Below are 15,753 nucleotides of genomic sequence, written 5' to 3'. Positions count from 1 at the left end.
CTTTCACTTTGGTAGATGTAAACTAGCTCCACAAGCACCAGAATTAATGAAGCCCAGTGATGAGGCATTCATCTTTAAGAACTCGCTGACTTTGGTGTCAAAATAAGTTCTAGATTAATTTTTTCCACAATTGAGACACTGATAAAATTCTCAGTTCTGAGTGAATTCTCTAAATGTCTAATGTCAAGGCATTGCAGCTGGGAACCAAGAGATGGATGAATAGATTGCAGAGATACTTTTACAAAGTGCGTAGGAACTCCATTATCTCAGAAATTCAACCAAATTTGACAGATGGGTAGAAATCAGCCAACAGCACATAGACAGGATCTTCTGTGCTGCTCAAACCTTAGGAAAACTTAGTGAAGAATATAGCTGTAGCTAACTTGCTCAGTATGCAAGTCTATTTTTAGAAAGAGAACGTTTCTTTCTCAATTAGATTACTCACTACTACCCAATACTGCAATACATATCCAGTATAATTTTTATCCAACCTTTGTACTTAATCTCACCAACTCTCAAAATATCCAGCTTTCATTTTGTGGTAGATTCTCTCCTTGGGAAAACTAGACATCAAAGAATTAACTACTGTGAATACACATCACTGAAGAATAACCAACGTCCCAGCCCTGCATCAGGATTGGCTCAACAACATTTTCCAGAAAAGCAAGAAAACCAACCTTTTTCAACATCTTGTTCTGTTTGTGGAAAAATTCCACTTTGATATCACCGCATACCGGCAAAGGTTGAGGGAATTCAAAGTACATATACTTGTCTTCACGTCTTGAGGGTCCTGAAGGGGAGGTGAATATCTTTACCTTTAGCTGGTACACCACAAACTGAGGATCTGCATGGCAAAACAGAATGTCACTTCGTAAGAAATGTCTTGAAGTGTCAAAAAGCACAATATTAGTATCAGAATGACAATCATGAGCTACGATATTTTGAAAGTTAAATAAATATCTATTCAGAGTTAAGCACCGCAGGGCATCAAGCTTTGCTAGATGTTACTGGAAAACCTAACTGAATTCTGTCCTTTGCAGCAATACTCTCAGGCAACCATAGGTTTCTGATAAAGTTGCTGTTTCTTTTTAATATAATAAGAAATGACTATATGAAGTGACAACTTCTTGACTTTTCCTTGCATATTACCTCTCATCTCTATATCATATGGTCGTAACTGAGGGGTTTTATTCCCTCTCATCTCTTTTTCAAATTGCAGAGTGGGCACTCACATCAGCACAAACTGATTTCTACTCTTACACAGACTGTTATACAAACAAAACCAAGGACAAAATTTAACATCAATACACAAACCAACCAGCACCAACAGACTATACAGACACAGACCATAAGTCTTTCCTGTAAACCATCATCACCAAAAAAGTGCCAGCCACGGCATAACTTTCCAAATTAAATCTGCAGGGGTAACAGCAGAAATTGTCAGGGTTTTTTGGTGCAGCCTAAGCAGATTTTCTTTGGAAACTGCCAGACACCAGCATGAAAGCCAGAAATTTAAACAAAACTTATTCAAAGAAGTATTTCTGCATTTGCTCCCGACTTCTTTGTTAGTATCAGATGCAGATTGCTCTCTAGACAATACACACTGAACCATATCCTACCACAGAGCACATAGCCACCCTGAAAGCATTCCTGCAGAGCTGTGGCAGTCCCTACCAAGCATACCCACCCTATCTTGCTGAACAGCCTAGCTATAAAACTGCTACTTATCTCCCTCAAATCCTCAAAGCCATAAAACCCTGTCACCCCTTCATTTTGCCCAAGAGGCACAACTTTGCTCGGTCAGTGACTTTAAAACAGAAGGAAGATAGCAAGGAAGTCAGATTTAAAGTTATCATGTGTTGGTAAAATTACTACCATCGCAGCAGATAACACGACTGAAGAACTAACAGAGACCACTGGTTTCACATTCTGAAAAAAATCACTGAAAACTCCACAGAAACGTAAAATATTGTAGTACACAAGATGCTGAAGTTGATAGTTACTCTATCTTCTCAGGTGCTTAGCAAATCTGTTTATCCCAACATCATACTGTGAAAATAGTATGCTAACAGCCTGGTACAGACAAACAAGTTAATGCTCATGTGAGCAATTCATACTTGTAGCTTGATTTTGCAGGTATAGCACAGTTTATCCAAAACATTAAATAAGTGGTAATTGGAGGAATGAATCTGTAACCTCCACACCTCTACCCTACAGACAGAGGTTTTTTGGCAGAGGCTCCTCCCTTCCTCCTCCTCCTGTAAATACAGCTAGCCTGACAAGTTGCTCGATTGTTTCTTACATGAGTTACATGTTCAGGTACTGTCTTACAATATTAATCATGCAATTTTAATCAAAGCCACAGGAGGCACTGGAATTAATTACACATTGCAGTAATCCCCATAGCAAAACCATTAGAAAGACTTTTTCCACTAACAAAAAGTGAACACGCAACGCTAGGCAGTTACTACCCTATAACGCAGCCCACAGAAGGGCAGAAGTGAATTCGTCAAAGTTTCAAGGAATCTGCTGTTCCTTACTAACACACTGTGTATCAGCAAATCAGATTAATCTATTACAGGTGTATTAATACTTTATAAGCCTCCATATAAAGAAAAGTTTATTCCAGAGTTAATTAGATATTTACCCAATTGAACCAGTTTTTTTTTAAACATCATAGGAAGAATGATGTTGCTGCATTTGAAGCAAACACACCATTAAGCAAATGTTTTTAGCAATTCATGTTTCCCAAGAGGTGCTATATTAAAAAAAAAAAAAAAGGCTTTCTATAAAAGTAGGGAGCAAATATCCAAATATATATATACGTCACTTATCTTCAAACCATTAAATACTTCCCAATTTAAAACTATAGTGAAACAACCATAGAATTCCTTCACAGACTCCAACTTACTACACCCAGGAGGATGCTAGCAGACAGACCACACTAACCCAGCAGATTTTGGAACATGAAGTGTTTAAGTATGATCTTCTCCTCCATCAAGATGTGCAGCTCTTCGTGTCACATAACCAAACCAAGTTCAAAGGCCAATGCGTTTCCTTACAAGAGCTAATGGAGGTTAACGGGGTGCTGGGTACTTACTGCAAGTTCCACCACTGAACATGGGAATTGTTTCAAACATCATCTTGTGAAACAGCAGTGCCACTGGTCTGTAATCCAGGTGATTCTTTAACAGGTAGCTATAGTAGTACACGTAGCGTCTCTGACTGGGAATTGTCACTCCCTAAACAGAGGGAAAACAAACGTCAAAAACCATCAAGACCACTTATTAGCATCACTAACAGAGCTCCTGCCCATTACCTCAGAATATAACTAAAGGCAAATAAACCACGAATGAGAAAGTAGCTAAAGCACCTGGAATAAACTATCATGATTTACGCTGAGTATACCTCTGCAGCAGCTACACTGGAGACCAGTGTACAGAGTAAAGCATCTAAGCTGGTTGTACCTAGAAAGCAGGGGAGTGCTGCACTGCTTTCGAAACTGCACAGAAACCCAGCCACGCGGGTTTTTGGTGCAGTAACTCATGACAACCCTCAGCGATTTCTTCATTGTGGACCACCTTGGGCACCTTAAGGACTAGTGAAGACATAATCCACCTCCAAACGGTTCCCAAAGACAGCCTCTGTACGCGTACCCGTTTTCCTTCGACACGCGTCCGCACCTCTTGTACTCGTCCTGCAGAGCATTTAAGAGGAAGCCGTTTGCACACATTATCTAACACCAGGCAACTAATTACCGACCAGTTCCCAGCACGGAACAGGCAGGACACTGGTCTTCCAGTTACTTTAGTACGTATCTCCAAACATCCACCTCAAGCAATGAGGCAAAGAATGCAGATTTTTCCGTATCTTAAAAAGAAACACCTCAGAGACCCTGACAGCCACATAAAAGATGGTTTCATGCTGCTGCTTTTTTTTGGGGTGGCGAGTGTTGGACATTAAGCAGGAGATGCCTTGAACATATGAATTTTTAAGCACCTATACAGGAATTACATTTCATCAGCAGTTTAAGTCAAAAGATTCTAATTCTGTTTGCTATTATCACTGTACTCAAGACTGATGCTACCTTCTATTAACAAAATGACCTCCTGAAATGTTTTCACAAAAATCGAAAGTGTAAAGTTTCATTAATGTAGGCCCAATAGCTCAAACTGTTAAATGAAGGAATTCTCGGTTTAATTACAACTCTTAAGTAAACACTTGCTTTGAGAACATATAACCAAAGAATGTTTTAAATCAACTTAAACTAAGGGAACAGTTTTAAAGCTCTTATAGCTAATATTTTCAAGCAAAAATTATAAAGATTAAAAATAATTTAATTCTGTAGAAAAATGCATTACATGGTTTATAACAACCCATACTATATACTTGCAACAGCATCAGTAAGTTAACTTTCATATTAAATACAACTTTCATATTATTTCATATTTCATGTGAAATTGCAATAAACCGGAGATAAAAGATTTTAATATATGAGCCTATGAGCATTTTGGTCACAAAACCTAGAACACAGTATTCTTACAAACTGTTAGTTCTAATACCTGCTTCACCTTACAACTGCCATAAGCTAAGAGCGGCCAGAGTACTTTCAATTTAGTAAGCATCTATCACTTCCTGCCTTTATTAAAAAAAAAAAGTTGATAATTATGTCTCCTTACCACTTCAGCTGCTTCTAAATTACACAAGAGACTTTATCCTACAGCACTTGTACAATGACCTTAAGTAGCCTTCTACACCAACAATGTTTTTGGTTCAGATGTCATCTCAGTAGTTATCAGACCCACTTTTTAAGGGAGCTTTAAAGTTTGCTTTCCTGGGATCTGAGCTTCATGACTGAGAAAATCCCAGCCTCAGAGCAAACCATCAGTAATTTGCCAATGCTGCCAACCAGAAGAAAGCCATGCAGGTAAGGAAAACGCATCCTTCTCTGCTTATAGCTTCTCCATGCCATAAAGGATGTGCCCCATGGAAAAACCCTAGCACACCTTATCAGGACAACCAGAGCTGGGACCAGAACAAAGGGAACACAGTCACTTACTTTCACAGCTGTATAAAGAGACAGGCGATCGCAAAGCAAAACCAGTTCTCAGCCAAGAAGGCAGTTTTATCTCTCCAGCCAGAGAATTTTACTCCCCGGAGACATAGCCCTTACCCTGAGATCCTAGTGGAAGTGGAACAGAAAGTTCTCCATTTTCCAAAGGTCTGATTTCAAAGCAGAACACTTTCATAACAAGCTAATATTGCGAGAGGTGCAATCAATCCCCGCTTACTTTTACTCAAGAAGAATAAAGAACAGGGAAGCAGTTTAAGTATTTTCTCCTCAAGAAGCTTACATTTCCCATCTATCACCATCATCATTTTTTAAATGGATATTAGATAAGCTTCTCTAGTCCCTGTGCCAGAGTTTCACAGGGCACTGCCAAGCTGCGTAGACATCAGAAAAATTGTCAGATGCTGCTCCTGGTTCTCCTCTCAACGTAGCATAGGCAGTATTATGAAGAACAAACATTTTTTGAAGTAATATTTCCACATTCACTTTAATAATGTGCCCTACTGTGAGAGTAAAGCTAAAGCTGCAGCCTCAGACTAGGCTTATGGCATCAGGTTTAGCAGAGGTTGTCACCTGAGTACGTCAAACAAACAGGCATCACAACTGATCAGCTCTGACACATCAGACATTGGATATCTACCCTGCTCAAAGAGCCATTCTGAGACTTCCTCGCTCAAAATAATTGGTTTCCATTTCCTGTTCAGTTACACCACTATTAGGAGCTGTGCCTAAAAATACAACAGTATGACTGTCAAAGAATGCTCCTGAATGATCATCTCCAGCTCAAGCACCTGAACAGTTGTTCCCAGCTGATACCTATCTATTGAGTAGACAATACTTGCTTCCAAGACTAACCCTCACCATAAAACCTTCAAGGCAGAAGTGGGAATAAAGACCTTCTCCAGCTGTAGGAAGGTAAGTTGTCAGTCTTCATAATCACAGTAGTATTTCAGTGTCCATCTTAAGGAAAAAACAAGTTATAAGCTTACCATTTCAAACAATGGAAGGAGCGGCTTTTTTAGAAGACTTTTGGGGGGGTTTACTTCTCCCCCACCTCTGAAAACAGGCTAGACAATTACAGTTCTTTATCCAATTTCAGAAAACAGTTTGTCTCCCTCAGTTCAAAGAGAAAATAGAAATCAGTCCTGTTCTACTACAGTGGTGGTGACTGATAGACACAACCATTTACCCAATACTTTCTATTCTTCATCATTCCCTTCTTTTGAAAAAGGACCCTCCCACTATGATGAGTTACAGAAGTCAAGAGGCAGCTTATAGAAAAAAAATCAAACCAAAAAAACTCCCAGGTTTTGGTCAGAGACAGACTTTTAGACTCAGTTCTTCAATGTCTTATTCCCCGTTACCTTTCCCAGGACAACAGTACATTAAGAGACTACCTAGGAACTGTGAGCCTCATGTGCAACAACTCTCACTTGATGTTGCAAAGGCCTCTGTGAAGCTTCTTCTCCCAGCAGACACTTGGGAAAAGCTTGCTATAGAAGTACTCGAGGTTGTTCTCTTGACCAATTAGTCATACTTCCTCCCGCAACTAGACTCACACTTCTTGCCAGCATGGACTAAACCCTCTCAAGAATCACTATGCCATGCACATTAATGGCAACAGTGGTTTTAGCTATACTATTCTGATCAGCTATATACAAACTGTGCACCTTGTGCTTGCTTTAAATGAAGAAAATTTGGTACCTAATTAAATCGGTTTCTCCTCTATCATGGGTATGTTGGTCCAGCAACAAAAAAAAAAGAAAAATGCGTTTTCTTGTCCCTAGGTGCAGACAGCTCTGTTGTTGCCTCATTTACTTTGAGTTCAGGAAGTCAGTTATATAAAGGTGTGGTGAAGTGTCAAATCAGAGAGCAGCACCTGACATATAACACTGAAATAGGGGCCACAAAAGCTCCCAGAACCTACCTGCACTGGAATACCTGTTTACAAACACTACTTTAAGGATTATGTGACTCACATGCTGCCCACTGTCCACATAAAGATAACCACACACAAGAGGGCGGGGGGGGGGGGGGGGGGGGGCACAGAATCAACTCTTCCAGTAGAGACATTGAAACCAAAACAAAGTTGCTGGTTACAGACAATATTTACAGTGAAGCTAAACAAGACTCTCACTATTCCTGTTTAGTAAGTTCTCCGTTACCTCAAACATGCCAGAAGTACCACTAGGGTACTGATGAACACCTAACTGACCTTACCCTCAACACACTAACGCACAGAAATACTACCCCCTTTTTACAAAAGGGAAACTGAGGTACAACATGCTTCACTGTGTATTTAAGTTTGGTAGTTTTCATGATATTTTATCCAGCTCTTTAGATAATCTTTATCAGCAGGAGTAATCTACACTGTTTATTCATCACACAGCTCATTCCTATCCCCTATCATGCGCCCTTACCAAAAGCCACAAAGTTTTGATGGGAAACCTTGACACTGTCTCTGCTCTAGTATTACACCATAACTATCTTCTCAGCAGTACATGGAATAACAGCTCCATCTTGTAAAGAGAGCAAACTAAGAAGTTATTTGCTACTTCCAATGATTTAACAGCCAAATTCTAAAATTCCTTATGTGACACTTCTGCTCTCAAAAGCCTTCAAACATGAAGCTCCTGCTTATTAGAGGTCTACACACTGTAGATTAATACTTTATGCAAATATTACAGGAACACAGAGAGCTCTGTACTTGAGTAGGCTGAAACTAGCCTGCCAGGATGATCCCCCTGGGCTGCTGTACCAACATACACAAGGAAATCATGGAAGATGAGCAGGGAAGCTTGCTGAAGTGACCTTGCAAGGCACACCTTATTATATTTGGAGAAGATGTCAAATAAGGAGGTTAAATTCCCATTAATGAGGCATAACAATCCAGAAAGGTCCAACGTACAGTTACTGCTACGTCTGTCTGTGCCACTGACAAGGTCTTAACAGAAAGCTCTTGTAGCCATGAACATAATTTCTCCAAAATGCGATCCTCCCATTTCTCCTCAGGAGAAGCACAAGAAACTAAATGGCGGCAGCTCATGAAGCAGGCTCTGAGGCCGCCAATGTCTGGGCTTAACTACCCTTTTATCAAAAAGGGGAATCCAACAACAGACTGATATACTCTTCCAGTAGGGATATTCAACTGTAACACACAATGTAACAACTACACATCTCCAAACACCACCACAGAAGCCAAGAGAACCTGAGGAGCTGAACAGCTCATCCATTCAGGCAAAACAAGCTAGAATAATCCTCTTATTTGGGCTGAAAATGCTGAATGAGAAAGTTCACTTGTCAGCTGCCCATTTGATGCAACACACAGCAGAATGCTATTTAAAAGGCTATTTTAAATAAACTGTCCAGATCTTCTTGAACAGGAGATGGAAAAAACAGGCTGTTTTAGTGTTGTGACTAATTGCTACTGCTGCTTAGGAAAGCCTTTTCATTTAGAACTGCACTGATCCAATAACATTAAAGCTAAATCAAACCAGGTATCACAACTAATGGAAAGTATTTCTTAAAGGGCTTGACTATTCAAATTGACCTCAAGTAGGAAAAGCATAAAGATATAGGTAGGAGAACAGAAAATAGCTCACCTTCTTGTCTCTGGTCCTTACTTCCCCATAGAAATCTAGGGCTTCTTGAGCCTTTAAAAACTTGCCTCGATGCAACAAATACGCACATATCATTACACCAGTTCGTCCCTTTCCAGCTTTACAGTGGATTGCTGCAACATGATTGTCATCTTCACTTAGCCATTGGTCAAGGTCTTCACAAAAAGGTTTGATAAGCTCTAGCTGTGGTGGGTTATGGTCTTCAAAAGGGTACTGTGCAACTGCAATGAGAAGTAGTAATTTATCAAAATCTCGAAAGGAAATTACAGCAAGTTCAACTAGACAGGTGAACTTTGTGACAAGCAGGCAAACAACTAACTTATAGATATATGTAAATTTTTTTATTCCAGTATTATTCAGCAATGTACAGCATATTATATGCATTGCAGATATTTCTCTAGTAATACATAAGCAAGCATCCTGCTACATGAAGAGACTATTTCACACCACTACTGAAACGAGTGGCACAGACTATCTTACACCATGAATATTCTAGAATTTAAGAGTGCACTGGCACAAAGAATAACCTTGTGAAAACCCATTATTCTAGCAATAATTAGACTACCTGCTGAGAAGAAACAGGGACAGACCTCAGCCACTGATCAAACAATAGGAATTTTGCTGAAAAATTCTGAGCACAGTTGGGTGTATGTTGGGAACAAACTCAGAATTTGCTCAAAGGGATTTTGAAACAAAACCCTGCAATTTTCATATTAAAAAAAATGGTAATCAAAAAAGATGTAAGTACCTTATGTAAGGTACTTGCAATACTTATGGGTTTTAAAGTCAAACAACTGAACAAAGTTGTCCTTTTTCTTATATGGATATATACATGAACACAAACACTTTTTTCCATCTACAGATGGAAAAAATTTCAAGCGAGCATGCAGGAAATGAAAGAAAACTCAAGAGAGCAAAAAATAAGCAATAAGCAGAGACAAGCACCCAAACCTCTAACACCTCAGATAAGATTACAAACAATGCCATGCTGACTGGCAGAATTACATAGGGCTGTACTAGTTTCGTCAGGGGAACAGCACTTTATAAAGTGCACCTCAATTCTTGATCAACAGACTTGGGGTCTTACAAATACAAATCTGGTTCATTTAAAAATTCTCAGCTAGAAACAGCATTTCCTTTTCTGGTCTAAAAATGAATTTCATTTTTTGGCAAGTGTTTGTATTTGTTTCATAAGTACTACTCTCATCACACACGCAAGGCTCCTTTTGATGAATCCCCAAGGAATTTAAAGAGCGGAAGTGAGGGATGAAGTTACGGAACTGCTAAATTACTGCAGCACAATTTTGAAGCCTTTTGGAGGGATCCACAAGGACAGTTTATTCACTCACAGTACAGACTGCCCACTTAATCTCCCAGAAGAACAAATAGGGAAGCCCAATAAAGTGAGTAATCTTCGCTGAAGAAGCAGCAAAGGTTAATTAACACGAACATACACTAATAAATTCTTCCACATGGAAGATCCAAAGACTCCCCAAATTATAGTTTTATGTGAACTTACAGAGATGCTACTTTTTGCAGCAGATGCAAACGAAAGTATGAATTTATTTAGAAACCCCATAGAACAGAAGCTGTTGGGAAATGCTATGAATTTGTCCGTACAACTTTGAGTCTATCTTAACTACATCCAACAAGGTTCCCTTGAAAAGGAGAGACAAAGTAGTCCTGAAAGAACAGCCTGAAAAATCCCAAATAGTAACAGCATGCTGAAGATGCTCTCCAAAATTTGGGATCAAAGGCAAACCTTGCAGTTATTTTCTTCAAAGATGAAATGAGGAGCAGATTAAATGGATGCCCTGTGATGCTGCAGAGGGATTAAGAGCCAAAAGCAACCTCAGGGAACATTAAGCTGCACAATCTTGAGCTTAGAGGGTGCAGGTCCTCCATGGATTTTGGTTCCTAACACTGGAGCACACAGCATGGAGAACAGTTCCAATTACTCTCTCCAAGCTCCTAGATGTTGCAAGAAAAATCCCATAGCACATAAAGGGGTGCAAAAATTAAAAGGAAAGTCTGTGGCAAAGCAGAAGGGAGTTTCCAGAAATGGAAGTACTTCAGAAACTGCAAAAACCCTAGACAGAAAGCTAGCGTCCAAAGAAGAGCAGCAGCTTTCAGCATTTTGTTTTGAATGTGACGCAAGAGCATCCAAGTTGAATACTGAGCTACTATGGTGTTTCATGCTATGTGTACAAATGAGAAGTTCCCTTTGAAATTAATTCACTTCAGAAGATTTTACTGTTGTTCCTCTGCTAAAGGAAGTCCTGAGTCACCAATCTGGTTATCCAAGGTAACTAATTCAGGGATGAAAAGAAAAAAATACAACACGTAGCTCCCTACAACAGCGTTGTCTTATGCAGAGGAGCTGTGAAAGGTGCTGTCACAAACAATATTTTGGGCTGGGATTGACAGTGAAGGGATCTGAGCACTCCTGTAACAGAAAGCATAGATTAAAGCCAGCATATGTTCTGGACACATTAGAAGCATGTCCTTTTCATTTATGCCTTTTCTCCTCTTACCCAAAGTATTGCTCAAGCAGATCTTAAAATATTTTTTTCTGGCTTGTATGTATTGAGCGAGGTTTCAGGACACTGTCATTCAACATGGTACGAGCAAATCAGAAGCGAAGACGGCTTCAAAATGAAAATGTCAGTCCTTCTATATTCAGACATTAAAGCAGCCAATTACATTTTGGTCATGATCTAAACACCCTCTTTGCAACTAGAGGGATGGTTTAAAATAATAATAATAATAGAAGTTGAGCCCTTGCTATGATGTAGTACTAGCCAGTAAGGCCAAAATCTATTCATCTCCTATAATTACATCCAGACAAGTACTCCTTATCTACCCAGCCATTCTGAAGCATTGCATGAAGAGGAACTATAAGCTCTACTACTGTGCACAAAGATGTTCCTCTGCACAAAGAATAAAGGTAAATCTGTATGTATTTATTTATTACCTGGGGAGTTAATACTGACAAAACAGGTACATCAGTTTCCACTCACCAAGGGTCTGATCAAAAGGAGCCCCTAAAAGTTTCCCCACTGGTTCTGGTAACTCTGCAAAGTGTCTAAGAACCAACTCATCTCAAGGAGGCATCACATGGGAATTAAATCTTCTATTTTTTTTTAAAGCAACTGAAGGTTTGTTCTTCAAAACCTTTATGAACAGTTAACGGTGGCTTAAGTGTTATCCATTTTTATTCTAAGTGATGCTTCTGCATAAAAACCAGACTTCTCTAAGTTTCACATCTAAATTTTACAGTAAGTTTGCACACTGAATTGAACAGAAACTTCTATATAACCCCTTCTGCAAAAATTTTTGCAACAGTATACTTCTGATTACCATATTAGATCTTGAGCTAGTTAACTGTCAGGAACATACTTTTTTGAAAGCATCAAGAATATAGCAAGTTTCTCCAATGACTCAAAGCAATCTAGACATCATTCCTTGTGCCCAAATCTCCTACATTACTATTCATCAGCTCCTCCTTTATACCTTCATCCAGAAATACTGAAGTTTAACGAGAACACATACTAGACATTAAAAACGTACCTCTGCAGTTAAATTTGGCGGTGTCATAATGTCTTTCAGCACATCTAAAAAGGAAAAATAGACGAGAGTTCAAGACAGGTATCTGAGGCACTCCCAACAACTGTCACACCTTCAAACATACAGATCAACATATGGAAAAATCATGTATACCCACACCTTTATGATTTAAAACTATAGCTAGAGGTTACATACAGAAAAACTGTTTTGTTGTAGATGTATAAAGTTGCTCACTAAAATAGCAGTTATTTTACTGAAAAACAGTTACTTACCCTATGGTAATTGTGGTCCATCAGTATGTTTTAGTCAGTGTGACTCTCAATGGAGACATTCATGCAAGTGATACAACACACTATTACTTTTTAACACTGTAGTATTAACAGCTCCAGCCGCTCGAGCAGCTTTATGCTCCCACACAAACACATAAAGAGTAGACGGCCATGACCTTTGTCCAATTGACTCTGAACTCAAAACACATGTCAAGATGCCTCAACAATAACATGGGTGCTAGGGGTGATGGGGATCACAATGACATTTCAAAGACGCTTGGCTAGCGCAACCTAAACAAGCATTCTTCCTTCAATTACAGGAATGCAACAAGGCCACCACAGGCAACTGAAAGCACCACCAAATATTATAACGGGCATCATTTGTATCGAGCAGAGATTGTGATACTGCACTCCAACTTGGCATTTCTTCTTGAAATTAGGTGAACTCAAAAATACCAAAAGGCCAGTGAGCCAGTTTTCCCCTCACAGACCCTGGAAAATGGCACTTTTCTGAAGACTTTGGAGTTGCATCAATGTCTATCTCGCCACTCTGTAAAAGACCCACTCTAGCTAGCTGGTAGCACAGCAAATCATACTGTATTAGTCTTGCAGGATGACTTGCCTGGGGACGAACATCACTAAGCAGATATGAACAATCCAATCAGTAGGGCTCTAATACAGCCAAAATGGTATGCTGTAAGGGAAAAAGCTAGATCAGATGTCGGGGGTAAGGGGAAAGAAGGCAAGAAGTGGATGCCCTCTGTAATTTTCCATGGAGTTGCTCTCTGCAGGCAAAATGATGCTCCCCTACATGATACAAGTGAAAACGCAGTTCAGAAAGGAAAATGAGAACAATCCTGCCTCGAAACAACAAGGCTCCAGGTTGAAACACAATGATTTGATGCCCTTTGTCATTTCAGTAGACAAAACACATCTAGATCTTCTGTTCTGATTATAACCTGTACTCTTCATAGGGTTCAAATACCCACACCAGTTTCAGGACTGGTATGAACTTATTCTTCCTTAGTAGGTATGTTACAACTGCAGCCTTTGGAGCCATATGGAACTTACTTGACACTTTCGGACATGCCAACTTTTAGGCTCCTACTTGTATGACTGTTGCATGTAACTGGAGCCTCACATGTGCTGCATTGAGCTTTGTCCACAAGACTCATGCACCAGGGACAGAGGCAGATCTGCTGAGGTTGCACATGCACTCAGCACTTCCCTTTCTCTGTATTCCAGAGCCTTCTGGACTCTAGCCTCTGCTAGCGATAAGTCTGGCAGTTTTTACGGCTCTGATCACATCGCTGACACTTTCTCTGGGTCAGAAGTGATATGGCACAGGTTGAGCTGGCAGATGGGACTCAAAAAAACATTATCTGCACTTGAACCTTTGAGAAGAAAGGTTAGACGCAGTATGTACACCCAAGATGGAGTCACCACACCTGGAGCAGCCATCAGCTGTGCTGGGCAAAGCCTGTTACAAGCTAGTCAGCATATGAACTTTGGAAGTTGAGCCTGCTGAACTTAGGAAGCAAAGCAGTTAACACAAAGCAACTTATCCAAGAAAGTGTCCTTCTTCCTTTTCAAGAAACACCCAGTTCAAAGGGGTAGTAAGAGATAAAAGTCTTCAAAACATTAAAAAAAATCCACATACGGGCAAAAAAGCCTTCAAATTTTGAAGTTTTAAAGAGTATCAAGTAGAATACCATCATAAGGGATAAAAAATAGTTCTGCTGACACTAAGGATAGAAACTGACCACAGAACATAGCCATGTCACTCTTTATGCCTCCTTATGGGAGCTGTACACAACTCAGGGCAAATGCGGAGCTCCAGACACAGCTGTACAAAATATACTCCTCTTTCATTACGCAAAACATGTATCTGCAGCAGAGATCCCACTGACACACACTCTGGGGGATGCTTCCATTGCTTAGCATTTCAAATGCATTTTTTTTTAAACACTATTAGACCTGTAATACAGTCAGATCTCCAGATGAAATCTGAACATTTTTTTTTAATTTTGGTGGGGAGGAGTGGGTTGTCATAGTTCTTGTAATCCTCCTCATGATTAAAGCGGGTTTAAAGCAACCCAGATCCTAAGTGCTGCCAGCCAGGCACCTTTCTGATCATAACCATGATCCCATTGATGAACAGATGGCAGCCTATGCCAAAGCCCAACCCCATGTACACAGAGATACAGAAAGTATGCACATAAAATCCACATTGTTCATTACAGCTCCTTCCTTTAACTATCTGCCTGTAGGACAGTTAAAAGAAATACACTGGAGAAGATGGAGATTATTACAATAGGGGAGGTAAAAATTTGGCAGTATGTGAAGTTAGGAGATGAAAGTGGAAGAACATGTTAAAATAAAATATACTGAAGAAATAGCAAAGGGTTAAAGAAACAGGAGAAAAACCAACACAAACAAGAAACAAAATAAAATTGATTGCTCAAACATTCACTGGGAAGTTAAAAGCCAAGATGTGAGGATGAGGCATAACTGATATAATTTAAGCATCAGTTCAGAAAAATCTAAATCCTTTTAAATAAAACTGCTCAATACACACATTATTATCAACTTCATGTAACAGCTACCTTAATGGAACTCAAACCCCATGACAGTATTTGAAATAATTCTGAATATAATACACACAGCTCCTCTGAACTCCCACCTCCTTCTTTTAAACACAGACAATAGGTTGATTATTTACAAAGGATCAGCTAATATAAAGAGATGCTGTTCTCCAAAATACCTGAAGGCTGCAATTTCTTCCCATCTCATGACCAAACACTGCAACAATTCACCTAGTGGCGTTTATGTACTTAACGTGTATAAATTTTGCCCGCCTAAAGAGATAACCTGGCCTCTCTAGCCAGAGATACACAGTTTAAAAGCTATGCTTTCCAAGCTGTGCAGTAATCACTTGAATCTTCACCTGCAGCTGATCCATGTTTTGCAGAGGAAGAAAACCCACATGCTTTAGAAGGACATTTTCTCCTGCAAAGGTTTTCATCTGAGGGTGAACACAGTAATTTTAGGAAGTTTCACTTGTGATTGTTTTATAGTTAGCAACAAGGAAAATCCATGAGGGGTTCTTGCACCAAAAACTGAAAGTTGAAGTTTTTATATGAAGAACTTGAAGACAAAAAACTTCTGGCACACCTGGACAAGTTCTTGGCACTGTTGAAAATACATGTATCAGCAATGTAAATGT

The 15,753-nt window shown here is 39.5% G+C and overlaps 1 protein-coding gene across 1 annotated transcript in view; it reads right to left on the bottom strand.

Annotated features, from left to right (window-relative positions):
* The window catches only part of LOC142411488 (phosphatidylinositol 3,4,5-trisphosphate 3-phosphatase and dual-specificity protein phosphatase PTEN), a 50,120-nt gene that overhangs the window by 12,334 nt on the left and 22,033 nt on the right, over positions 1 to 15,753 (bottom strand). Inside the window, exons 4-7 of the mRNA XM_075505474.1 lie at positions 12,262 to 12,305; positions 8,674 to 8,912; positions 3,101 to 3,242; positions 678 to 844 (exon numbers count right to left, since the gene is read on the bottom strand). Of these exons, the coding sequence (XP_075361589.1) occupies positions 678 to 844; positions 3,101 to 3,242; positions 8,674 to 8,912; positions 12,262 to 12,305 (592 nt within the window). The remainder of the gene's footprint in view (positions 1 to 677; positions 845 to 3,100; positions 3,243 to 8,673; positions 8,913 to 12,261; positions 12,306 to 15,753) is intronic.

The sequence above is a fragment of the Mycteria americana genome, chromosome 6 (assembly GCF_035582795.1).
Source record: "Mycteria americana isolate JAX WOST 10 ecotype Jacksonville Zoo and Gardens chromosome 6, USCA_MyAme_1.0, whole genome shotgun sequence".
NCBI lineage: Eukaryota > Metazoa > Chordata > Aves > Ciconiiformes > Ciconiidae > Mycteria > Mycteria americana.
This window is presented reverse-complemented; position numbering and strand designations above follow the sequence as displayed.